The 26,092-nt window shown below is 50.1% G+C and overlaps 1 protein-coding gene across 1 annotated transcript in view; it reads right to left on the reverse strand.

Annotated features, from left to right (window-relative positions):
- Nucleotides 1–26,092, reverse strand: part of KLHL12 (kelch like family member 12) — an 88,913-nt gene that overhangs the window by 40,627 nt on the left and 22,194 nt on the right. Inside the window, exon 4 of the mRNA XM_065403037.1 lies at nt 164–313. Within this exon, the coding sequence (XP_065259109.1) occupies nt 164–313 (150 nt within the window). The remainder of the gene's footprint in view (nt 1–163; nt 314–26,092) is intronic.

Here is a 26,092-nt window from a genome sequence, read left to right on the forward strand (position 1 = left end):
TAAAACGTAGCCTTAATTAAAGGCCATCACTGAAGGGAAACAGTATGGAAAGAGTCCCCAATGTGTTCTATTGAGATATTTGGGGCTGAACTATGGAATGCAAAGGAATAATAATATTGACTCTTAACCTTTCTATATCACAGGATTACTGTGCTGTTTATACCTCGGTGTCTATGACATCTGTGATGTAGCGTGGGGTAAGAAGCGGCATGCGCACGTACTGCAGCAGCTCTGGCAAGGAGTCCTCCCGTTCCTTTTTTGAGTGTTTCACCCAATTTATAACTGCCTCAAAAACAGGTTCTTCAGAATCCACCTAAAAAGAAAAAGCACTGATCAGACTTCAGAGAGAGTTGTTCCAATGGCTGGATTTGGGATGAACAATAACTGTCCAGATTGTTGACTCTGCTTCTCAGTTAGCAAAAAGGTTGAATTCTTAAGCAACAGTTTATCATGAGGGTTTCTAAGAATGATATTTACAAACGATCACCAAGAAGTTCTCTTTGATTTTTCCTATTTAAAGTGCCACCCAATTGTTTCCTTTTATATCACCACCTCTCCCAATAGCTTTCTGGAACTTTCTATAGCCATTAGAATTTACTCATCATTAACCCTCTGCAGCCCATGTTCAAATGCCCAAACACTAACCTCTTAACACCAGAGGCTCTAGCTTTCTTGGTCCATTTCTCCCCACTTGAAGAAACCAACTTTCAAATACCCACCCCCTCCCAGAGATATTTACTGACTCTGGAAAACTGAAATCTGTTGCAGACAGCCCTGAGCACTTTGGCTAGGCTCTGAAAATACAAATTGTTTGACTGTCGGTAATTCCAGGGCACACTAAAAGTGCAACCACTAAGGAGAAGGCTCGTAAGTAATTAAGGTTTCAGCAAATCACTGGGGTTGGACAAGAATCAGCAATGGGACATGAGTACCCACCTTACAGCCAGCATGACTAGTGATTTCATTCCAGTCATATAGGAAAGTCAGCTCCACTTCCTATGCTTTGGATTCTGCATCTCAAATGGGTCTTGCTTCAGAAGTAAGGGCAGGCCAGATGTTAGGCAGATGTAGGGGTCTGGTAAAACCTCATGGGTTTCAGCCACAAGATGATACCCCAGCCAAACCAAGTGAGCATATCAGCAAACCCTTGGAGGATGGGGTAGGTTTAAAGATGAGGCAACGCTCTTACCAGGAGAGCTCAGAGAGCACAGCCCCAGGGATAAGGGGGCAGTTCTACATACAGAAACTCACTCTGAAACATAAAGCATACAGCCAAGATCGGTCACTTCCCTTTAAAACTATATCTGAAGTTAATTTTCTTCCTTTCAGTATTGTACTTAGTGGGCTTGATCAAAAACACAGCATAAAATCTAAACGTATCAAAGGCATTAATTGATACTCTGAGAGCATCCTTGAAATACATAAGCAAGCAGAAGTGATCATGCCCTTCTCTGTTAATACCCAAAAAGAAGATCCCCATACCTAACAAATCTGCTGCTAAAATCCCACTTTAGAGACAGGAGAAGCGTCTGTAAACCCCAGGAATTTGAACAACACCAGCTTTATTTCCTCCCCAGTGTAACGTCTATAGAGCACTCACTGAAATAATGGCTGAGGCAGATCTGAATGTTACAGGATCCTTAATTCTGTGAAAACAAGTGATATTGCCACTTATATAGTGTCCCCATGATAAAAAAAATCAATCTCCAGAGTAAGGGCTGGTACAGCATTAAAATCTCAGCTCCTGAGCTGAGTAAAACTACCATCCACACATGGGTTGCTGTCTCCTGCTCTCCCCAACACTCATCCTGCTGCCAGGAACACTCAGAGCTCATCGCATCCATTCCCCCACCCCCTTGAAACAGAAAAAAGGCAAATGGGAAAACAGAGGGACAACAGGACCAGCACATGAGCATCAACAATCCCAATCCAGGCATGCTGGTGAACTTCAGAAGCCCAAATTTACACCCACTTGTTTGCAACCTGGGACGCAAATCTTGGACTGTTCCTGGAATGGCCATAATGGCTGCTACAATACTTAGCCCAATCTTTACAAGAATGACTGCAGGGTAGCAATGCATATAGTCAAAACTTGATGGAGGAGTGCATCGTGCTATGCTCGATGATGCAGCAGTTAGATGGCTGAACAATCTAGATATCAACTTCTGATGCATATGAAAAAACAATCCCAACCAGCCCAGCAGCCTTGAAAGAGGTGCACTGCCCAGTCAAAGGGCAGTTGTGATAGGATAGACACACCCTAATTTTGAAAAGCTCATGTTTATTGATTTTTTAATTATCAAAGGACTTTTTAAAAGAAGCATAAATTTTCAAGGCCTTTCAAATTCCATGGTGCCCCTTTTACTTCGAAGAAAGCAAATTAAACAGCTCTCCTGGACTGTTGTGATGTTTCTTGATTTGTGTTTGTCTCATTTACACTGTACATGTTTCAGGCCAGGGAATGTATCTTACTTAGGTTTGAAAATTACTGTTTACATTTACTGTAAGATGCATTATAATCAGAATACGGTCAATTAATTAATTAATTCAGGACTGAATCCTGCCACTTCAAATGGCAAAACCTTCCTGACATATAAACCTTTGATTAGTTTTTACATATACTGGATCTACTTCCACTTTATAGGCTCCATGAAAATATAAAATGCAGCTTACTAAATCAGGGCAGTCACCTGGTTAGAGATAATTTTTTTTAATGCTGACAATGTATTTGGCACTGTATGAGACACAGAATGAAGTGGTCCATCCCTGAGAAACTCACAGTCCAAAAGAAATTGAGTAACATCTCAGGCTTAAAGAGAAATTCATACTTCTACCATCTTGATGCAGCAGATCTGGAGGCGTGTCTTACAAATAAACAGCTGTCTAGTCCAATGATCAATTCTCAGAGCGGCCATCACTCCCAAGTACCTGCACTCCTCACAAACAGATCAATACAGTAGGAAACAGAACAAAGAGGTCACTAGTTTGGTGAACCTCTCAGTAGTGGCTCCATTCAGTGACCAACTGCAGAGCTTTGGCACATATCTGAAACTTCATCTCTTGTATGTAGAAGTACATTTTAAAGACACTGATAATGTAAGAATCAGATGCTGCAGACACACACATTTCTTAACCAAAAAGAGAACAAATAGGTAACTAATAAATAATGATTGCAGTGTTTGTAAGCTATACTCTCTGTCCCGTTCCCTTCATATCTCTTCAGACTAGATTCTTGGCAGAGACCATCTTCCTATGTGTTTGGAAGGCACCCAGCACAGTGTGGGCATAAATATTTTCTAAGGCTCCAACCCTGCAAACGTTTACATATGTACTTAGCTTTACCCACACAAGCAGCTGCAGAGATGTCACTGGGACTGCTCACACAAGCGAAGATAAGCACATGCATAGGTGTTTGCAGGCTCAAACTCCAACAGTAATAAGAGATGGTTACTCACCTTTGTAACGGCTGTTCTTCGAGATGTATTGCTCATATTCATTCCAATTAGGTGTGCGCGCGCCGCGTGCATGATCATCGGAAGATTTTTACCCTAGCAACACTCGGTGGGTCGGCTGAGGCGCCCCCTGGAGTGGCGCCTTTATGGCGCCAGATATATGCCCCGGCCGACCCAGCACCCCCTCAGTTCCTTGTTGCCGGCTCCTCCGACAGAGGGGAAGGAGGGCGGGTTTGGAATGGATATGAGCAACACATCTCAAAGAACAACAGTTTACAAAGGTGAGTAACCGTCTTTTCTTCTTCGAGTGCTTGTTCATATCGATTCCAATTAGGTGACTCTCAAGCCTTACCTAGGCGGTGGGGTCGGAGTGAGACGTTGCACAGTGGAGAACCGCTGAGCCAAATGCTGCATCACCCCTTGACTGTTGGGACAATCGCGTAGTGGGAAGCAAAGGTATGCACTGATGACCAGGTTGCTGCCCTACACATCTCCTGTATGGGCACATGAGCCAGGAAGGCGGAGGAGGAAGCTTGAGCCCGGGTGGAGTGGGCAGTAAGGTGCATAGTTGGCACGCCAGCCAAGTCATAGCACACACGGATGCAAGATGTGATCCAGGACGAGATGCGCTGGGCGGAGACCGGGAGGCCCTTCATCCGGTCTGCCACAGCTACGAACAGCTGGGTCGTCCTCCTAAAAGGTTTCGTTCGTTCGATGTAAAAGGCAAGGGCCCTGCGAACATCTAGGGAATGCAGTTGTTGTTCTCATCGAGAAGCGTGCAGCTTCGGATAGAAGACCGGAAGGAAGCTGTCTTGGTTGACATGGAAGGCAGACACCACCTTAGGAAGGAAGGCAGGATGTGGTCACAGCTGTACCTTGTCCTTATGAATCACCATATACAGTGGGTCCGAAGTAAGGGCTCTAAGCTCCGACACACGTCTCGCTGAGGTGATAGCGACGAGGAAAGCTGTTTTCCAGGAAAGGTACAGGAGCGAGCAAGTGGCCATCGGCTCGAATAGGGCACCCATGAGTCTGGATAGGACCAGGTTGAGGTCCCACGTAGGGGCCGGATGCCGAATTTGCGGGTACAGACGTTCCAATCCCTTGAGGAACCTGCTGACCATGGGATTGGAGAAGACCGAGCGCTCATTTTCGCCCGTGTGGAAGGCCGAAATCGCTGCTAGGTGAACTCTGATGGAAGAAACTGCTAGGCCCTGCTGTTTCAAGGACAAGAGATAGTCTAAGATGGTAGGTACTGGCGCCTCCAGAGGGGCAGTATTGCTGAGCACACCAGCAGGAGAAACGCTTCCACTTGGCCAAGTACATGGACCTAGTCGAGGGCTTTCTACTACCCAAAAGTACCTGCTGCACCAAGCGGGAGCAACGTAGCTCAGATTGAGTTAGCCATGCAGCATCCATGCTGTGAGGTGGAGGGATTGCAGGTCCGGATGACAGAGACGGCCGTGTTCCTGAGTGATCAGATCCGGCCACAACGGAAGTGGAATTGGAGTGGTCACCAATAGATCAAGGAGAGTGGTATACCAATGTTGCCTGGGCCATGCCGGGGTGATCAAGATTAAGTGGGCCCTGTCTCTGCGCAGCTTGAGAAGGACCTTGTGGACTAACAGGAATGGAGGAAAGGCGTAGTACAGGCGGTCTTTCCACGGTTTCAGGAAGGCGTCCGATAGGGAACCCGGGGAGTGCCCCTGGAGAGAGCAGAACACCTGGCACTTCCGATTCTCGCGAGAGGCGAAAAGGTCTATCTGGGGAAACCCACACTTCCGGAAAACGGAATGGATAATGTCCGGGCGAATTGACCACTCGTGAGCCAGAAAGGATCTGCTGAGGCGATCTGCCAAGGTATTTTGGACTCCTGGGAGAAACGATGCCACCAGGTCCATCAAGTGGACTATGCAAAATTCCCACAGGCGAATGGCTTCCTGACAGAGGGGGTACGATCGTGCTCCCCCTTGTTTGTTGATATAAAACATGGCCGTTGTGTTGTCTGTGAAAACTGCAACACAACGGCCCTGAAGGTGCTTGCCGAACACCTGGCACTCCAGGCGCACTGCTCTCAGTTCCCGTACGTTGATGTGCAGGGAAATCTCTTGGGTGGTCCAAAGGCCCTGTGTGCGAAGGTCTGCGAGATGAGCACCCCAACCCAAAGATGATGCATCCGTGGTCAGGACCAGGGAGGGCTGTGGGGCATGGAATGGCACCCCTTCGCATACTGAGCTGGGGTTCAGCCATCAGACCAGGGAGGTTATGACTTCCGTCGGTACCGTGACCACTGTGTCCATACTGTCCCAGCCTGGGCGGTATACGGTTTAGAGCCAGGCCTGAAGTGGACGGAGGCGCAGTCTGGCATGTCTGGTCACGAAGGTGCAAGACGCCATGTGTCCCAGGAGACCGAGGCACGTGCATGCTGTCGAGGTTGGGAAGCTTTGGAGGCCATGGATAATGCTCGCCATGGACTGGAAGCGGGCGTGCGGTAGGCACGCACGGGCGAGTTTTGAATCCAGGACTGCTCCGATGAAGTCTATTCTTTGGGTTGGCTCCAAAGTGGACTTTTCAACATTGAGCAGTAGGCCCAGCTGTCTGAACAAGCTCATGGTGAACTGAACATGAGATTGCACCTGGTCCTTGGAGCGACACCAAATGAGCCAGTCGTCGAGGTACGGAAACACTTGGATCCGATGTCGACGGAGTGAGGCAGCTACGATGGCCATACACTTTGTAAAGACCCTTGGTGCCGTGGATAGGCCGAAGGGAAGGACGGTAAATTGGAAGTGCTCTTGGTTGACCACAAAGCGAACGAATCGCCTGTGCGGCGGGTAAATCGCTATGTGGAAGTACGCGTCCTTCATGTCAAGGGCGGCGTACCAGTCTCCAGGATCCAGGGAAGGGATAATGGTCCCCAGGGAAACCATGCGGAACTTCAACCTTACCATAAATTTGTTGAGTCCGCGCAGGTCCAGGATGGGCCGTAGACCCCCCTTTGCCTTGGGGATTAGGAAGTAACCGGAGTAAAACCCCTGCCCCTCAGTTCCCTTGGAACCTCCTCTATAGCTCCGATAGGAGCGTTTGCACCTCCTGTAGGAGGAGTTGCTCATGAGACGGGTCCCTGAAGAGGGACGGGGAGGGAGGATGGGGGGAGGGGGGAGGACAAAACAAATTGAAGGCGGTATCCACTTTCCACCATACGTAGGACCCATCGGTCTGACGTTATGCGGGACCATGCAGGGAGGAAATAGGAGAGGCGGTTGGTGAAAGGTGGGGAAGGATCCTGGAAGGAGACTGGTGCTCCGCCCTCGGGCGCACCTTCAAAAGTTTTGCTTGGACCCCGCCGAAGGTTTGGGGGGCCCTGGTTCTGGCCCGTCTGAGGACCAGACTGTCTCTTCCTACCACCCCGGCCACGTCTTCTAGAGAAGTCCTGTCTCGGCCGAGGATTAGGGTAGGTGCGCTGTGGTTGGGGTCAGAAAGGCCTATGTTGCGTCACCGGGGTATGCATGCCCAATGAACGCATGATGGCCCGGTTATCCTTCAGACTCTGGAGTCTGGAGTCAATCTTGTCAGAAAACAGACCATGGCCATCAAAGGGCAGGTCCTGGATAGTCTGCTGGAGTTCCGGTGGGAGACCGGAGACCTGCAGCCATGAGATGCGGCACGTAGCTACGCCCAAGGCTAGAGTCCTAGCCGCCGAGTCTGCCGCATCTATTGAGGCCTGCAAAGATGTCCTGGCTACTTTCTTGCACTCCTCTAGTAGGGCCCCGAACTCCTCCCTGGACTCCTGAGGAATAAGCTCTTTGAACTTTCCCATCAAGTTCCAGGTATTATAATTGTAGCGACTCAAGAGGGCCTGCTGGTTAGCCACCCTGAGTTGTAAGCCGCCAGTAGAATAAATCTTGCGCCCGAATAAATCCAGGCATCTAGCGTCCTTGGATTTAGGAGCGGGAGCTTGTTGGCCGTGTCTTTCCCTCTCATTAACGGACTGTACAACAAGGGAGCATGGTTGGGGGTGAATATACAAGTATTTGTAGTCTTTGGAGGGGGCCAAGTACTTCCTCTCCACCCCCTTGGCAGTGGGAGGAATAGAGGCCGGAGATTGCCAGATCGTATTGGCATTGGCCTGGATGGTCCGAATAAATGGCAAGGCTATACGTGTTGGGGTATCGGCAGATAGAATGTCCACTACCGGATCCTTGACCTCCACCACCTCCTCCACCTGGAGGCTCATGTTTTGTGCCACCCTGCGAAGCAACTCTTGGTGTGCACGGAGGTCTATAGGTGGGGGGCCAGAGGAGGACGTACCCGCCACTGCCTCGTCAGGCGAAGATGAGGAGGATACTCCAGGGACTAACGGGACCTCGGGCAAGTCTTGTTGTGGAGGGTCCGGTTGCCCTAGGTCCACCATGCTAGGGTCATGGGCCTGTGCTGAGGGTAGGGCCATCACCTCCGAACCCCCCAGGGGAGGGCGACTCACAATGGCCTCCGGTACCCGGGGTTCCGAGTGGGCAGAGTGAGAAGCCCCCGAGGGGACACCTTGGACCTGATAGTATGCCCAAGGGGTCCAAAAGGACCATTGCGGAGGTCCCTGACCAGGATCCTGCCCCTCATCATGCCATTGGCTAGCACCGTCCGCATCCTGGTCCTGGACATGGTAGCCACTTTCTGCCTGGGACGACCTCGGGGTGGGACGGGACGGCCAAGGTGGAGCCGATCGCGCATGCTGGGTCGCCCTGTCTTGTGTTGTCGCCCCGCACCGTGGTCTCAAGCGGTACCGCGACCTGGATCGGGACCGGCAGTCATATCGGTGCCGGGAGGCAGATCTGGACCTCGACAAAGATCTATGGGCGGAACGGTGCCGGGATCGACTCTGAGTAGACCGGTGCCGGGATCTGGACCGGTACCGACCGTACCGGGAAGAAGATCTTCGTGAGGCGGAGCGGTGCCGCGAGCGTGACCGGCGCCGAGATGGTGACTGGTGGCAGGACTGCAAGCGGTGCCATGGACGAGACCAGCGTCTGGATCGGGACCGGGACCGTGACCGGGATTGGGACCGGAATCGGTGCTGTCCCGTCTCGCTCTGTGACGGAGGGCGCATCATGGAGGGCTTTCCTTTCGAGGGAACAGCCCATACCGGTGGTACCGAAGGTTGCGACGGTCTTGGCTCAGTGAGCGCAATCAGGTCACGTGCCGTAGAGAAAGTACGCACCGGGGAGCTTACATGCGCTGGACTCAACGGCGCTAGTGACACCGGAATCAACGGTGCCGGAGTTGGAGCCTTCGCGGGGTGGTCTAGCATGGAACGCGGCTCCGAGGGAGGCACAGGCGGTGCCGGCAACTGCAAAGGAGCAGCAGGTTATTTGTGCTGCTTCTTGGGTCCCGGAGACAGCGAGTGGTGCCGCACTGGTAGAGGTGCCGGAGATGCCCAGTGCCAGGAGTCTTTGCTGATGCCGGGACGTGAAGCTGTTGCTTCCGGTGCCGGAGGCGCACTTCGGACCGACAGGGTCGGCGCTGGGTCTCGACGCAGAGCCGAGGACATCGGGCTAAGTGCCGCTTCCATAAGGAGCTGTTTCAAGTGAAAGTCCCGCTCCTTCTTAGTCCGAGGCTTGAATGCCTTACAAATGCAGCACTTATCTGATTGATGGGATTCCCCCACGCACTTCAAAAAGGAGTCGTGGGGGTCTCCCGTAGGCATCGGCTTAAGGCAGGCCGAGCACGGTTTGAAACCCGGAGACCTAGGCATGAGCCCGGGTACCGGGAAGGAGGGAAGGGGAGAAGCCCCTTACCCCCAATTACTATTTACACTAACAACAATAACAACTATTAACTACAACTAGAAACTAATAACTACTCTATAAAAACTATCTACAACTATAAATGACCTAAAAGCTAGGGAAGTGGCAATCAGCTAAGCCGCGCTCCACAGTTCCAACGACTGTCACGGGCGGTAAGAAGGAACTGAGAGGGTGCTGGGTCGGCCGGGGCATATATCCGGCGCCATAAAAGCGCCCCTCCAGGGGGCGCCTCAGCCGACCCACCGAGTGTTGCTAGGGTAAAAATCTTCCGACGATCGTGCTCGCAGCGCTCGCACACCTAATTGGAATCGATATGAGCAAGCACTCGAAGAAGAACCTACATTACCAATATTGCACCATGGATTACTGAAAATGAAGGAATTTTAAAAATACAACTACTTGTCACTAATTATGCTAGGTTTCCTTTCTGCATTTCTTTCTGTTGTCCAAGCTGAATAACTTTGCAAATGGATTGACTATATGTGATAGACTGGTTGGTGCACTGATCTGTTGATCCAAGAGAACGGAAGATTGTGTTAAGACTGCATGACAGAGCGAGAGGGAAGACACTGGGATACATGTAGCAATTTGGTACCTGGTGCCAATGGAAGTGAATAACTTTTGGAGTGTGTTAGCAACAGCATTGTAGGTGACATGAAGGTGGCAAAGAATGCTGGAGCGTTTTCCTTTAACTTGTTCTTTTCCTGCTTCAAGAATTTGGTTGGGTAGGGAGTGTCCTAATACAACCTTAGGTCCCAGATGACTGGAAAAAGGCTAATGTAGTGCCCATCTTTAAAAAAGGGAAGAAGAAGAATCCGGGGAACTACAGGCCAGTCAGCCTCACCTCAGTCCCTGGAAAAATCATGGAGCAGGTCCTCAAGGAATCAATTCTGAAGCACTTAGAGGAAAGTGTTCAGGAACAGTCAGCATGGATTCACCAAGGGCAAGTCATGCCTGACTAACCTAATTGCCTTCTATGACGAGATAACTGGCTCTGTGGATGAGGGGAAAGCAGTGGATGTGATATACCTTGACTTCAGCAAAGTTTTGATACGGTCTCCCACAGTACTCTTGCCAGCAATTTAAAGAAGTATGGATTGGATGAATGGACTATAAGGTGGATGGAAAGCGGGCTAGATCATCGGGTTCAACGGGTAGTGATCAACGGCTCAATGTCTAGTTGGCAGCCAGTATCAAGCGGAGTGCCCCAAGGGTCGGTCCTGGGGCCAGTTTTGTTCAGTATCTTCATTAATGATCTGGAGGATGGTGTGGACTGCACCCTCAGTAAGTTTGCAGATTACACTAAACTGGGAGGCGTGGTAGATACGCTGGAGGGTAGGGATAGGATACAGAGGGAAATAGACAAATTAGAGGATTGGGCCAAAAGAAATCTGATGAGGTTCAATAAGGACAAGTGCAGAGTCCTGCACTTAGGACGGAAGAATTCCATGCACTGCTACACACTAGGGAACGAATGGCTAAGCAGCAATTCTGCAGAAAAGGACCTAGGGGTTACAGTGGACGAGAAGCTGGATATGAGTCAACAGTGTGCCCTTGTTGCCAAGAAGGCTAACGGCATTTTGGGCTGTATAAGTAGGGGCACTGCCAGCAGATCAAGGGATGTGATCATTCCCCTCTATTCAACATTGGTGAGGCCTCATCTGGAGTACTGTGTCCAGATTTGGGCCCCACACAACAAGAAGGATGTGGAAAAATTGGAAAGAGTCCAGCGCAGGGCAACAAAAATGATTAGGGGGCTGGAGCACATGACTTACGAGGAGAGGCTGAGGGAACTGGGATTGTTTAGTCTGCAGAAGAGAAGAATGAGGGGGGATTTGATAGCTGCTTTCAACTACCTGAAAGGGGGTTCCTAAGAGGATGGATCTAGACCAGGGGTAGGCAACCTTTCAGAAGTGGTGTGCCGAGTCTTCATTTATTCACTTTAATTTAAGGTTTCGCGTGCCGGTAATACATGTTAACGTTTTTTAGAAGGTCTCGCTCTATAAGTCTATATTATATAACTAAACTATTGTTGTATGTAAAGTAAACAAGGTTTTCAAAATGTTTAAGAAGCTTCCTTTAAAATTAAATTAAAATGCTGATCTTACGCCACCAGCCTGCTCAGCCCGCTTCCAGCCTGGGGTTCTGTTCACCTAGGCCTGCAGCGGGCTGAGTGGGGCGACTCGAGGTCAGGGCAGAGGGCTGGGGGCGGTGTGGAGGTGCAGGGCAGAAGGCTGGGTGTGTGGGGGGGTGCAGGGCAGAGGGCTGGGGTGTGTGTGGAGGTGCAGGGCAGAAGGCTGGGTGTTGGGGGGAGGTCAGGGCAGATGGCTGGAGGGTGTGTGGGGGTGACTCGAGGTCAGGGCAGAAGGCTGGGTGTGTGGGGGGGGAGTAGGGCAGAGGGCTGGGGGTGTGTGGAGGTGCAGGGCAGAAGGCTGGGTGTGGGGGGGAGCAGGGCAGAGGGCTGGGGGGTGTGGAGGTACAGGGCAGAGGGCTGGGTGTGGGGGGGGAGCAGGGCAGAGGGCTGGGGGTGTGTGGAGGTGCAGGGCAGAGGGCTGGGTGTGGGGGGGGTGCAGGGCAGAGGGCTGGGGTGTGTGTGGAGGTGCAGGGCAGAAGGCTGGGTGTTGGGGGGAGGTCAGGGCAGAGGGCTGGGAGGGGTGTGGGGGTGCAGGGCAGATGGCTGGAGTGTGTGTGGGGGTGACTCGAGGTCAGGGCAGAAAGCTGGGGGGGGGAGCAGGGCAGAGGGCTGGGGGGGTGTGGAGGTGCAGGGCAGAAGGCTGGGTGTGGGGGGGAGCAGGGCAGAGGGCTGGGGGGGGTGGAGGTACAGGGCAGAGGGCTGGGTGTGGGGGGGAGCAGGGCAGAGGGCTGGGGGGGTGTGGAGGTGCAGGGCAGAGGGCTGGGTGTGGGGGTGCAGGGCAGAAGACTGGGTGTTGGGGGGAGGTCAGGGCAGAGGGCTGGGGGGGTGTGGAGGTGCAGGGAAGAAGGCTGGGTGTTGGGGGGAGGTCAGGGCAGAGGGCTGGAGGGTGTGTGGGGGTGCAGGGCAGATGGCTGGAGGGTGTGTGGGGGCAACTCGAGGTCAGGGCAGAGGGCTGGGGGGGTGTGGAGGTGCAGGGCAGAAGGCTGGGTGTGGGGGGGAAGCAGGGCAGAGGGCTGGGGGGTGTGTGGAGGTGCAGGGCAGAGGGCTGGGGGGGGTGTGGAGGTGCAGGGCAGAAGGCTGGGTGTTGGGGGGAGGTCAGGGCAGAGGGCTGGGGGGGGTGGGGGGTGCAGGGCAGAAGGCTGGGGTGCTTGGCTCGTGGGGGTGCTCCCAGCCCCCTGCCCTGAGTGGCTCATGGCAGGGGGCTGGGAGGGATATGCCCTGTTCCACCCCCTTCCCCCAGGCTCCGTCCGTACCCCTCTCTGCGTCCTCTACGGAGCAGGGAGCATGCTGCCGCTCGGCTCTGCTCTGCTCCGCTCCCCCTCGCAAGGGCCGTCGCCGGCAGGGAGAGGAGGAGGAGGAGGGGCCGGAATGCACCAAGCTGTGGGAAGAAGCGGGGGAGGAGGGAAGCTTGGCTGCCGCAGGACCAAGCTTCTGCCTCCTGCCCCCGCAGGGGACAGCGGTGGGCGGGGGGGGCTGAGTGGGGCGGGGGGCCAGGGACCCCCACCACCACTCTCCCCTGCAGGGGCAGGAGGCAGAAGCTTGGTCCTGCGGCAGCCAAGCTTCCCTCCTCCCCCCAGCATGGCGCTTTCCGGCCCCTCCGCCCCTCCTCCTCTCACTGGACAGGCAGCGTGCCACTCAGAATCGGCTCGTGTGCCGTGTTTGGCACGCGTGCCGTAGGTTGCCGACCCCTGATCTAGACTGTTCTCAGTGGTACCAGATGACAGAACAAGGAGTAATGGTCTCAAGTTGCAGTGGGGGAGGTTTAGGTTGGATATTAGGAAAAACTTTTTCACTAGGAGGGTGGTGAAGCACTGGAATGGGTTACCTAGGGAGGTGGTGGAATCTCCTTCCTTAGAGGTTTTTAAGGTCAGGCTTGACAAAGCCCTGGCTGGGATGATTTAGTTGGGGATTGGTCCTGCTTTGAGCCGGGGGTTGGACTAGATGACCTCCTGAGGTCCCTTCCAACCCTGATATTCTATGATTCACTATACAGAGATTTTGTTTGCTAATTTCTTATTAAGGTGTCTGTTAGCTGGCATTAGATAAAGAGAAAGACAGAAATATTTTCTGGTTGGTAGATATAGTTGTCCAGCTAGTAGGTGTCTGTTACATTTTCAAGCCAAGCCTGAAGTGATTTATTTCAATAGTTTCTTGCAGCAGTGCACTCTACAGGTTAATTGTGTAAGACAATTCTTCCACTGCATCAATTTTAAATTTGCCAGTTTTTAATTCTGAATGGCCTTTTATGCTTGTATTATTGGGAATGGATAACTAGAAGTTCATTACAGTAGTGAGCATTTCTCTTTTTTCCCACCTACTCTGAAAACTAAGTAATGGTAGTCTTTTTTCAGCTCTTATTGAATTGAATGTTCTGTGATAGATTATCAGTTTTCTTCTTCTTCTTCTTCTGTAGACCTTTTCTATTAATTATTTCTCTGCTTGATTTGTGATGAGCAAAACTGAACATAACGTTCCAGGTGAGAACCTGCCCTCAAGTTTCTGTAATAGCCCATTGTGACAGACTGTACCCCTATATTTATCCTTTTTACAAGACCATGATAAATTTTATACAAAGTATGCCTTGTGAGTTCTCATTTCAAAACTCAATGTGCTGAACATTATTGTTCTGGTAAAATCTGTGTATCAACATTGTCTGTAAGGTTATACGATTCTACTGTATAACATTGCTGTGACACGTTCCAAAGTTAGAAAAGCAGGCCCAAACCAGCTTTTTAGAGACAAAAGACACACTGATGTCCCGGCCAGGTATCAGTATAATCAAATAGATTATCATGGGCTATCATCTGGTTACATGGCCATTCTTTGGCAGGAAGAAGGGTGTGAGAGAGAACTTTACATACTGGCAATGGAACAGTTGGGGGTTTTCTGTGCAAACAGATTGACTGTCACCTGAACCCCAGCTGGGGGTGATCCTCCAAGAGGGGAGAAGGGTACAAGTGATAGTATTTTCTATCACTGCCTTGATAAACTCTAACATGATATTCGATGTTTTGGTGGCTACTATACACTGAGCACATCTTCACTGAGCTGCGCACAGATATCAAGATTTTCTCTTGGCACCTACTGAAGACATAACTAATTCAGAAGCCAGCAGCATGCATACAGAGCCTGAACTGTTCTTTCCAGTGAATGTTACCGAGTAATTCCCCATACTGAACTTAATTTCTCATTGCATAGCCATGAGTTGGGTTGAGTTAATTCGGCTGGGTCCTTCTGGAATTCCTCATAATCCTCGCTAGTGTTGACAAACCAAAAATGTTAGGTCAATACGTTCTGTCATCTCACTGTCACCTCCTCCTTTGGAGCATAAATATATAGCATACTAGTCCTAGTGCTGATCCGCATGGCACCCCACTATTAACCTTGCATCATGACAAAAATTGGCACTTTTTCTTGTACTTTGCTTCCTTTTTCTTAAACAGGTTTCCATCGATGCCAGGACTTGACCTCTCATATTATGATTAGCAAATTTCCCCTTTCTTCCATTGGTTATACATTTATTTTTTAAAAGCTGTCTTTACTTCATCTCTAAACCAGGTCAGTTTTTTAACCAGCATGGCCTTCTTCTTCAGTTATAGGATTTTAGTTTTTGGGGCATCCTGTAATGTGTTCTTAAATGATTCCCAATTATCATTTATATTTTTCTGATTAAATTCTTCCTCCCAGCTGACATATCTTATAAATATTTTCAACTTTGTAAACTTGACCCTATTAAAACACTAAGAGTGTGTGTGCGTGCGTGCGCGTGTGTATTTTACTGGTTTGAACTTTAATCTTTAATTATAAATGTGATGAACTTATGATCACTTGTACTTAAGGTACCCATTTATTTTTAGTTCTATGATCAGTTCCTCTTTATTTATCAAGACAAGACAAGGTCTAACAAAGAATTCCCCCATGTTGGCTGCAACACTTTTTGAGTTAGGATATTGACAACTATAATGTTTAGAAATTCCAAAGATGTTTCAGTATTGACAGCATGAGACTTCCAGCACATGTCACTCAAACTGAAGTCCCACATGATCATACAGCGTTTTCTCCTACACATTATAGATAGAATCATAGAATAGAATATTAGGGTTGGAAGAGACCTCAGAAGGTCATCTAGTCCAATCCCTTGCTCAAAGCAAGACCAACACCAATTAAATCATCCCAGCCAGGGCTTTGTCAAGCCGGGCCTTAAAAACCTCTAAGGATGGAGATTCCACCACCTCCCTAGGTAACCCATTCCAGTGCTTCACCACCCTCCTAGTGAAATAGTGTTTCCTAATATCCAACCTAGACCTCCCCCACTGCAACTTGAGACCACTGCTCCTTGCTCTGTCATCTGCCACCACTGAGAACAGTCTGGCTCCATCCTCTTTGGAACCCCACTTCAGGTAGTTGAAGGCTGCTATCAAATCCCCCCTCACTCTTCTCTTCTGCAGACTAAATAACCCCAGTTCCCTCAGCCTCTCCTCGTAAGTCATGTGTCCCAGCCCCTTAATCATTTTCGTTGCCCTCTGCTGGACTCTCTCCAATTTGTCCACATCCCTTCTGTAGTGGGGGGACCAAAACTGGACACAATACTCCAGATGTGGCCTCACCAGCGCCAAATAGATACAGCTGCCAACTAGACATTGAGCCGTTGATCACTACCTGTTGAGCCCAACAATCTAGCCCGCTTTCTATCCACCTTATAGTCCATTCATCCAATCCATACTTCTTTAAATTGCTGGCAAGAATACTGTGGGAGACCGTATCAAAACTTTGCTAAAGTCAAGATATATCACATCCACCGCTTTCCCCATATCCACAGAGCAAGTTATCTCATCATAGAAGGCAATCAGGTTGGTCAGGCATGACTTGCACTTGGTGAACCCATGTTGACTGTTCCTGATCTTTCTCTCCAAGTGCTTCAAAATGGATTCCTTGAGGACCTGCTCCATGATTTTGCCAGGGACTGAAGTGAGGCTGACCGGTCTGTAGCTCCCCGCGTTCTCTTTCTTCCCTTTTTTAAATATGGGTGCTATATTTGCCTTTTTCTAATCGTCTGGGACCTCCCCCGATTGCCACAAATTTTCAAAGATAATAGCCAATGGCTCTGGAATCACATCAGCCAACTCCCTCAGCACCCTTGGATGCATTAGATCTGGATAGATTCATAAGGAGAGCACCATTCTGTTCCCTAGTGTGAATTATGGGTCTGTAGCAGACACCAACTAATACTCCATGTTATGTTTTATCTGTTAGAACTTTGATCCACAAACATTCAAGATCATTTTCCCTAGTGGTTACAAACCGCCAGACCTCCTCTCTGACTTCCGATGACCAGCTCCAGAATTCCATAAAATCATCACTTATAAAGTTTGCAGATAACACAAAAATTGGGAGAGTGGTAAATAATGAAGAGGACAGGTCACTAATACTGTACAATCTAGATCACTTGGTAAGCTGGTTGCAAGCAAACAACATGCATTTTAATGTGGCTAAATGTGAATGTATACATATAGGAACAAAGACTGTGGGCCATACTTATAGGATGGGGACTCTATCCTTGGAAGTAATGACTCAAGCAGATTTGGGGGTCATGATAATCATCTTTTGAAACGGTTACCTGTCTCTCGTAACTGTTGTTCTTCAAGATGTGTTGCTCATGTCCATTCCAATAGGTGTGTGCGCGCACTGCGTGCACGATCATCTGAAGGTTTTTCTCCTAGCGGTACCCATCAGGTCGGCTGTGGAGACCCCTGGAGTGGCGCTTTTATGGCAGTGTATATAGGTCCCTGCTGACCCGCCTCCTGCTCAGTTCCTTCTTGCCAGAACACTCCGACAGAGGGGAGTCGGGCAGGAATTGGAATGGACATGAGCAACACATCTCGAAAAACAACAATTACGAGAGGTAGGTAACCATTTTTTCTTCTTCGAGTGATTGCTCATGTGCATTCCAATAGGTGACTTCCAAGCAGTTTCCCTGGGGGAGGGGTTGGAGTTCACCTGGTTGCTGAGTGCAGGCCTGCCCTGCCAAAGGCTGCATCATCCCTCACCTGCTGGGTAATGGCGCAGTGTGACGTGAAGGTGTGGATGGAAGACCATGTTGCTGCCTTGCATATGTCCTGGATAGGGACCTGCGTCAGGAACGCTGTGGACTACACCTGAGCTCTCGTGGAGTGTGTCGTAAGCGGAGGGGCTGAAAGTTTTGCCAGGTCATAGCAAGTCCTGATACAGGACGTGATCCATGATGAAATGCGCTCAGACGAGATCGGGAGCCCCCTCATCCTTTCTGCGATTGCAATGAAGAGCTGCGGTGACTTACGAAATGGCTTTATCGCTCAATGTAGAATGCTAGGGCAGGCCTAACATCCAGGGACTGGAACATGCACTCTCTGTTACTGGCATGAGGCTTAGGGAAGACCACAGGTAAAAATATGTCTTGGTTCACATGAAACTGGGAGACTACCTTTGGCAGAAACGCAGGGTGAGGGCACAGCTGCACCTTGTCTTTATAAAATACCGTATGGGGGGCTCAGAAGTCAGCGCTCTGAGCTCGGATATCCGCGCTCTGAGCTCAGATATCCTTCTGGCCGAGGTTATGACCACCAGAAAGGCCACCTTCCAGGAGAGGTAGGACAGAGGGCTGGTTGCCATGGGCTCGAAAGGGGGCCCCATGAGTGCGAATAGGACTAGGTTAAGGTCCCACTGGGAAACGGGCCGTCGTACCTGGGGATAAAGTCTGTCTAAGCCCTTGATAAACCTGCCCACCATGGGATTACCGAAGACTGACCCACCCGCTGCCCCTGGGTGAAAAGCCGAAATGGAAGCAAGGTGTACCCTGAGAAATGATATTGCTAACCCCTGCTGCTTAAGGTATAACAGGTAGTCCAAAACAAGGGGAATTGACGCTAGCTGCGGTTCGGTTCCTCTTTGTCGAGACCAGATGGAAAAACACTTCCACTTTGCCAGGTACGTGGCTTGAGTGGAGGGTTTCCTACTTCCCAGCAGGACCTCCCTCACTGGGTCCGAACATTGAAGCTCAAGAGTTCAGCCATGGAGTTTCCACGCCGTGAGGTGGAGGGACTCCAGATTTGGGTGTTGCAGACAGCCGTGGTCCTGTGTGATTAGGATCGGGCATACAGGAAGCGCCGCTGGCCTGTCCAGTGAGAGGTTCATCAACATGGTGAACCAGTGCTGGCGGGGCCACACTGGCGCTATGAGGATCAAGGAAGCCCCGCCCCTGCGAGTCTTGAGGAGGACATTGTGTATGAGAGGGAAGGGCGGGAACGCATACAGCAGGTGACTCATCCATGAAAAGTGAAAGGCGTCCGCGATGGAGCCTGGGCTGTGGTTCAGGAAAGGACAGAACTGCTGGCATTTCCTGTTGCTCCGCGTTGCGAACAGGTCTATGTAGGGAGAGCCTGAGGGACCATTCGTGACCGTGAAATGAATGGCTGAGGCAATTGACTAGTTGGTTTTGCGCTCCCCGAAGATGGGATGCCTCTAGGTGTATTGAGTGGGCGATACAAAAATCCCACAGCTCGAGGGCTTCCTGGCACAGGGGAGAGGAGCGAGCACCACCCTGTTGTTTATATAGAACATCGCTGCAGTGTTGTCCGTCAGCACTGACACACGTGCATCCTGCAGGCGGGCCTGGAACGCTTGGCATGCCAGACGAACCACCCTCAGCTCCCTCACGTTGATATGCAGCGATAGTTCTGTGTGGGGCCGTAGGTCTTGGGTTCTGATATTACCGATGATTCCGGTGCCGCTTCTGGTGCCGGCCGTGGACGGAGGGCCGACTCCATCAGGAGGAGCTTCAAACGATAGTCCCGCTCTTAGTCCTGGGTTTGAAACTCCTGAAAATTGGGCACTTATCTGTCTGATGGCCTTCTCCTAGGCACTTGAGACAGGCAGCATGCGGATCGCCTGTGGGCATAGGTTTCGCACACCTCTCACATGCCTTAAACCCCTGAGACCAAGGCATGCCACGGTGCCTGAGGAAGCTAGAGTGGGGCGGAAGCCCCCCAAAGTAAGTCCAACTAACTACAAACTACTATATAACGAACTAACAACTAAGAAAAGGGAACCACTAGATAGGCACTTGGGAATGAAAGAGACTGAGCTGCTCCAATGACCATCACTGGCAGTAAGAAGGAACTGAGCAGGCGGCGGGTCGGCAGGGACCTATATACACTGCCATAAAGGCGCCATTCCAGGGGTCTCCACGGCCGACCCGATGGGTATCGCTAGGGGAAAAACCTTCCGACGATCATGCACGCGGCACACACACACACCTATTGGAATGCACATGAGCAACCACTTGAAGAAGAACATATGCTCCTAGTGTAACTCTAAGGCTAAAGCAGCTAATACAGGGGTCTCAAAGTCCCGGCCCGCAGGCCATCTGTGGCCCGAGAACCTCCCCACTGCGGCCCATGGAAACTTTTTAAAAAGTTCTTTCATTCGGCCCTCGTGGCCCGGGGGGGCAGGAGGGGAGCGGGCAGGAGAGATTCACAACATTGTTCCATCCTGATGTCATTCAACTCAGGCAGCTCGGCTCCCTGCAAACGGTTCCCTATCCCTGCTGTTGCTGGTGGAGCCGTGGAGGAGAGAACAATGCAGCCACGCTGCCGGCTGTCAGCTGCAGACGCCAATTCCCCCCCCCCCGCAGCTCCCATTGGCTGTGGGAGAGGGACAGAGATACCATCACTAGTCGCTGGGCAAGGTCAGCCATGGAGGCAGCGTCACTAATCGCCGGGCAGAGTCAGCCGGGGCAGCATGAGGCCAAGGGAGTGAGGGAAAAAGGTAGGAAACAGGCTGGGAGGTGGCATGAACACAATCTTCAGTGACATTATTGGCCTGCTGGGAGGATTTGAGGACTGGCACTGGCCCTAAGGTAATTTGAGTTTGAGACCCCTGGGCTAATACAATCTGTGGATGCATAAACAGGGAAATCTCGAGTAGGAGTAGAATGGTTATTTTACCTCTATACTTGGCACTGATGTGACTGCTGCTGGAATACTGTGTCCAGTTCTGGTGCCCACAGAAAGAAGGATACTGAAACTGAAGGGGGTTCAGATAAGAACCACAAGAATGATTAACGGATTAGGAAACATGCCTTACAGTAACAGACTCAAGGAACTCAATCTATTTAGCTTAACAAAAAGAAGGTTAAGGAGTGACTTGATCACAGCCTGTAAGTACCTACATGGGTAACAAATAATGGGCTCTTCAATCTAGCAGAGAAAGAGATCAAGCCAATGGCTAGAAATTAAATGGCTATCCCTCCCCTGCAGATTGTGCTAGATGGGGGAGGGATAGCTCAGTGGTTTGAGCATTGGCCTGCTAAACTCAGCATCGTGAGTTCAATCCTTGAAGGGGCCATTTAGGGATCTGGGGAAAAAATCTGTCTGGGAATTGGTCCTACTTTGAACAGGGGGTTAGACTAGATGACCTCCTGAGGTCCCTTCTAACTCTGGTATTCTATGAGTCTAAAAATTCAGACAGGAAATAAGGCATGTATTTTTCAACAGTCAGCATAATTAACCATCAGAACAATTTACCAATGGTCATGGTGGATTCTCCATCACTGGCAATTTTTAAATTGAGGTTGGATGTTTTTCTAAAAGATACTCACTAAGAATTTTTTGGGGGGAAGTTTTATGGCCTATGTTATACACAAGGTCAGGCTAGACGAACACAATTCAGTTAATGTTAACAGCGAGTCAACTGGAGAGTGGCTTCTTTTAATTAAGCCTCTTTCAGCACCATCCTGATCTGGTGACATAGTGCAATTTAGTTTCTCAAGTTGTTTCATCATCTCTGTCACGGACTCACCTTCACTATCTAACCAGTAATCAGCACTAACTTGGTCCTTCCTGGTTTTGCATTTCTACAAACAGGCAAACCTTGGGGACCCAGTCAGAGTTATTCCTCCACCCAAAGCACCCTTTGGGCAAGAGCTATGCAGAGGAGACTCCTCCTCCACTGAGACCTATGTGGAACCACCCAGCCCCACAACCATGTAGTTGTGGGGAAGACAGAAGTTCCAAGACAGTGCTGCTGACATCAGGGCCATCCTTAGGATTTATGGGGTACTACGTAGTATTAGTAAACTGGTGCCCCTATACCCGATGGCAGCCTGGGCTCACAGTCCGGGGAGGTAGCGGGGGGGGGGGGGGGGGAGGGGAGGAACACAAGGCAGCAAGGATACCGAGCCACCCGGCCCGCCTCACGGTGGCGGAGAGTCACAGTTCCCCCCAGAGAGCCCTATACCCACTCCCTCATACAGAATGTGCGGCGCTGGCGCATTCGGCTCTGAATATGGCCCCTGCCTAAGGAGACTGCAGTGCGCACTGGGTGTCCAGGAGCTGACCCGCTCTTACCTGCTGTCATGGGCGGGTGGGTGAAGCTGCTGCTTGGGGAGGCTAGCTCCTCAGCCCACTTCTTCTGCCTGTGGCCCTGCCCATACTCCACTCCAGCTCTGCCTCAGATCCCGCCCCCACTCTGCCCAGGCCCCACCCTCTCCCCACTGTCTCCCTCCTCTCTTCCCTCCCCCTCCCCGCTCACCCCTTTCCAGCCAAATCCCTGAACCCAAATGAACAAAAAAAACACCACACTCTTCTGTAATTTCTTTCTAAAGAAAATGGGGCATGTTTTCCACTGCATGCCAGAAGGTGAAGACTGGATATGCAGAAGGTACTTAATTAAAAGCACTAAATTTGGGAATTAAAAATGTCAGTCACAGGTTTTTTTTTATATACCCTGAAGTTTGTCAGAGAGTTATTTACAAAAAACTTTGTAGTAAGGGTGAGTCAGCTGTCTTGCTGAATACAACATTAAATATTATGGAATACATGATGCAGCTCTTCTCTGTTTTACATTTTCTTCATCAGTATTTCTAAGCTGATTTTATATTTTAAATGTACTCTTAAACCTTCATAATCATTCCAGATTACTACATATTTAACTCACTGAAACAAAGACATTATTTTAAATTAATCAGTAACAGAGGTTTGTGTTCATAACAATGTTCATTGCTTTTAGAAAATGGGAACACTAATTTACTTTGTTTATTGTTATGGAGATCACACATGTTTATGAAGTTTCACCAACTTTAAAAAATATGTTTCCAAAGATTTTAGGCATAACAAAGGATTATATATCTTACTAGGTACTGATTTTGCTGGAGGGTTCTCTTAAAACTAGTTCATCAGATAGTCAGAAGTAAAGAAAGGGAAACTCTTTATCCAGCTATCTGGAAGGAAAGGGGTGTTATCCCTTTAAAGGCTCTCTTCAACAGGGGCGGAGAGGGGGTGAAGGGAGAAAGGGATGGACAAAGGACAGGAAGACTTTGGAAGCAAGTTTTTTTTTTTTCTTTTACAAATATGTATTTTAGAGAAGAATGGTCTTTTGAAGGATTTATTTAAAAAACTGTATGTCTGAAGATCCAAGCATTTAAGGCTAAAGATGATTGTGCATCTAAAAATCTATGCAAGGATTTTTTAGAGATGTGATTTTATAATCTTCACCAACTGTGACGTTATTGACATGAACTGGGACGGTATAGATCATTGTTGCAACCAAGGTCCTGTAGTGGCACCAAACCTTGTATAAAGGGGGTCAAATAAGGTGTCTAAGGGTATGTCTACACTACGAGGGTAGTTCGATTTCACTTAAATCGAATATGTGGAATCGATATTGCAAAGTCGAACGTGTGTGTCCACACTAAGGACAGTAATTCGACTTTGTGAGTCCACACTAACGGGGAAAGCGTCAACATTGGAAGCGGTGCACTGTGGGCAGCTATCCCACAGTTCCCGCAGTCCCCGCTGCCCATTGGAATTCTGGGTCGAGCCGCCAATGCCTTCTGGGTAAAAAAAGTGTGTCGAGGGTGCTTTTGGGTAATTGTCGTCATCCGTCCGTCACTACCGCCCTCCCTCCCTCCCTGAAAGCGCCGGCGGGAAATCAGTTCGCGCACTTTTCTGGTCAGTGACAGCGCGGACGCCACACAGAGTAGGAAGGTATTTACTTCCCGGACCACAAAATAACTCTTGGGGATGTGGAGATGCCTACAGTGATCCTCGGGGACCCAGCCTACCCGCTAATGCCCTGGCTCATGAAGCCCTATACTGGCGCCCTGGACACTGAAAAAGAACTCTTCAACTACCGGCTGAGCAAGTGCAGAATGGTGGTGGAGTGTGCTTTTGGCCGTCTCAAGGGGAGATGGAGAAGCTTACTGACTCTCTGTGATCTCAGCGAAACCAATATCCCCATTGTTATAGCAGCTTGCTGTGTGCTCCACAATCTCTGTGAGAGCAAGGGGGAGACCTTTATGGCGGGGTGGGAGGTTGAGGCAAATAGCCTGGCTTCTGATTACGCCCAGCCAGACAGCCGGGCGATTAGAAGAGCCCAGCGGGACGTGCTGTGCATCCGGGAGGCTTCAAAAGCTAGGTTCCTCAGTGAGCAGGGTAACCAGTGACTTTTAAGTTTGTTTAAAGAGAAGCTGAACCTGCCCCCGTTTCTTTACCCGGTTAATGTTGTCTATCCTATCCAGCTACATACCCCCTTCACCCCCTTCCAAAAAAATAAAATCAGTTTTATTTTGTTAATTAACACCGTTGTCTTTATTACTGTTTTCGCGGGAATGTTTTAAACCTGGGACGCAGACTGTGGTGGGGAGCGGGTGTAGTGTACTGATGCAAATGATGCTTCTAAACTCCAGGAATGACAGGATTCGCAGTGGTGGACTGGTTGTTTCAACGGAGCCTGCCAGCCCTCCTGAGCGGGACTGCGTGAATGTGGGGGCTATGTGACTGTATGGCAGGGGGAGGAGGGTTACAGATCCCCTGCTGCGTGGCTCTGTGATCCAGGAAAAGGACCGCTGCATAAGATCTGTAACTGCCCTCCCCCGCCACAAAGTCACAGAGCAACCCCCCCCCCAGAACATGAAAACCACCTCCCAGACTGACCAGGGTAACTAGTCACTGCACTGTGTATGTGCCCTGCTGCTGGACCTGCCCCCGCCTCTGTACCCTGCTAAAGGTGACTGTCCTGTCCAATTACCAAGCCCCTTCCCCCCCCTTCAGACAGACTCTCCTCCAAAAGAACATGATGGAAACAGTAATGAACAGAAACGTATTTTTTATTAACAACCACACATGAAACTGGGGGGTGAAACTTCGACGGGGGCTTGTGTGAGGCGGGAAGGAAAGGACTTTTCAAATTTTGTGGAATGACAGCCTTCTGGTGCTTGAGCAGTCTGCAGGGGTGGAGTGAGAGTTTTCATGGACTCTGCCACCCCTCCTTCTTTGTACTTTGGGCGAGGGGGGTATGGGACTTGGTGGCAGGGGAGGGCGGTTACTGATAGACTGCAGCGGGGCTCTGTCCTCCTGCCTCCGTTCCTGCAGAACATCAACAAGGCGCCGGAGCGTGTCCGTTTGCTCCCTCATAAGTCCAAGCAGCGTTTGAGTCGCCTGCTGGTCTTCCTGCCGCCACCTCTCCTCACGTTCCATGTGTGTTCGGTGCATTTGGGACAAATTCTCCCTCCACTGGTTCTGCTGGGCTGCCTGGGCTCGGGAGCAGCCCATTAGTTCTGAGAACATGTCCTCTCGCGTCTTCTTCTTCCTCCGCCTAATGTGCGCTAGCCTCTGGGAGTGTGATGCCAGGCTGGGTTGGGAGACAGTCGCAGATGTGGCTGTGGGAAAGAGAAAAAGGTAGTGAATTCCTCCTAAAGATAAATGTAGTTGTGAACAAAGAACATAGTCTTTCTCTGTGAACAAGACCATGCACTGCACCTATCACATGCGCACTCAGGACAAGGTCGAATTTTCGGACCTCGCTTTCAGTGCCTGGGGTCTTGCACTGCCGATCTGGGAAGCGGGGCAGGACACCGGAATTTCTGTAGCAGGCAGACATGGTAAGCCATAGACTTGTGGCTGCTTAAATCTTTAATAGTAGCACTGGCCTCCTTTCACATTGAAAGCAATGCCAGTCTCTGCTGCCAGCAATCGGCCAAACATGAACTCTGCCCCTGTCCCACCCCCTCGCGGCTGTCCCAGGGAAAGATCCCTGTATGCTGTGCCTCTCCCGCATCCACCGCGTGGCTGTAAACCGGCGGTTACAGTTCTGTAAAGGAACGGGCAAGCAGTCCCAATACTAACAGTCCCCTACCTAATTCAAAGCAGGTCATCATGAGCGACATCACAATAATGAGGATCTCAGACAGCGATAAAGAAAGGATGCTTCGGGAAAGCCTGCAAAGACCAGGGCCGTATGCCGCCATGCTGTGCAAGGCTATGATCCCGGAGTACTTGAGGATCTCCTGACGCGGAAACGTCTCCTACTTTGGAGGACCCAATAAGGCCGCTCTCCCCAGGAACCTGATGAACAGGCTTTCCAATTACCTCCAGGAGAACTTCCTCGAGATGTCCCTGGAGGATTTCAGCTCTATCCCCGGACATATAGACCACATTTTAATATAGCTGCACTGGCAGGGACTAAAGAGTGGAGCGTCTTTGGCAGCAGAATCATGCACAACCGGACACTGTTAGATTTTTTTTAAATAGTTGGGACTGAATAGTTAAGCGCCTAGGGCAAACAAATCATGAAAAACACATTGTTCTTATTGTTAATATTCCAGTTCTGTTAAAAATAAATGTTTAGATGTTTAAAACACTTACTGCTTGATCCTTCCCCTGAATCTGTGT

Source organism: Emys orbicularis, chromosome 4 (assembly GCF_028017835.1).
Source record: "Emys orbicularis isolate rEmyOrb1 chromosome 4, rEmyOrb1.hap1, whole genome shotgun sequence".
Lineage (NCBI taxonomy): Eukaryota > Metazoa > Chordata > Testudines > Emydidae > Emys > Emys orbicularis.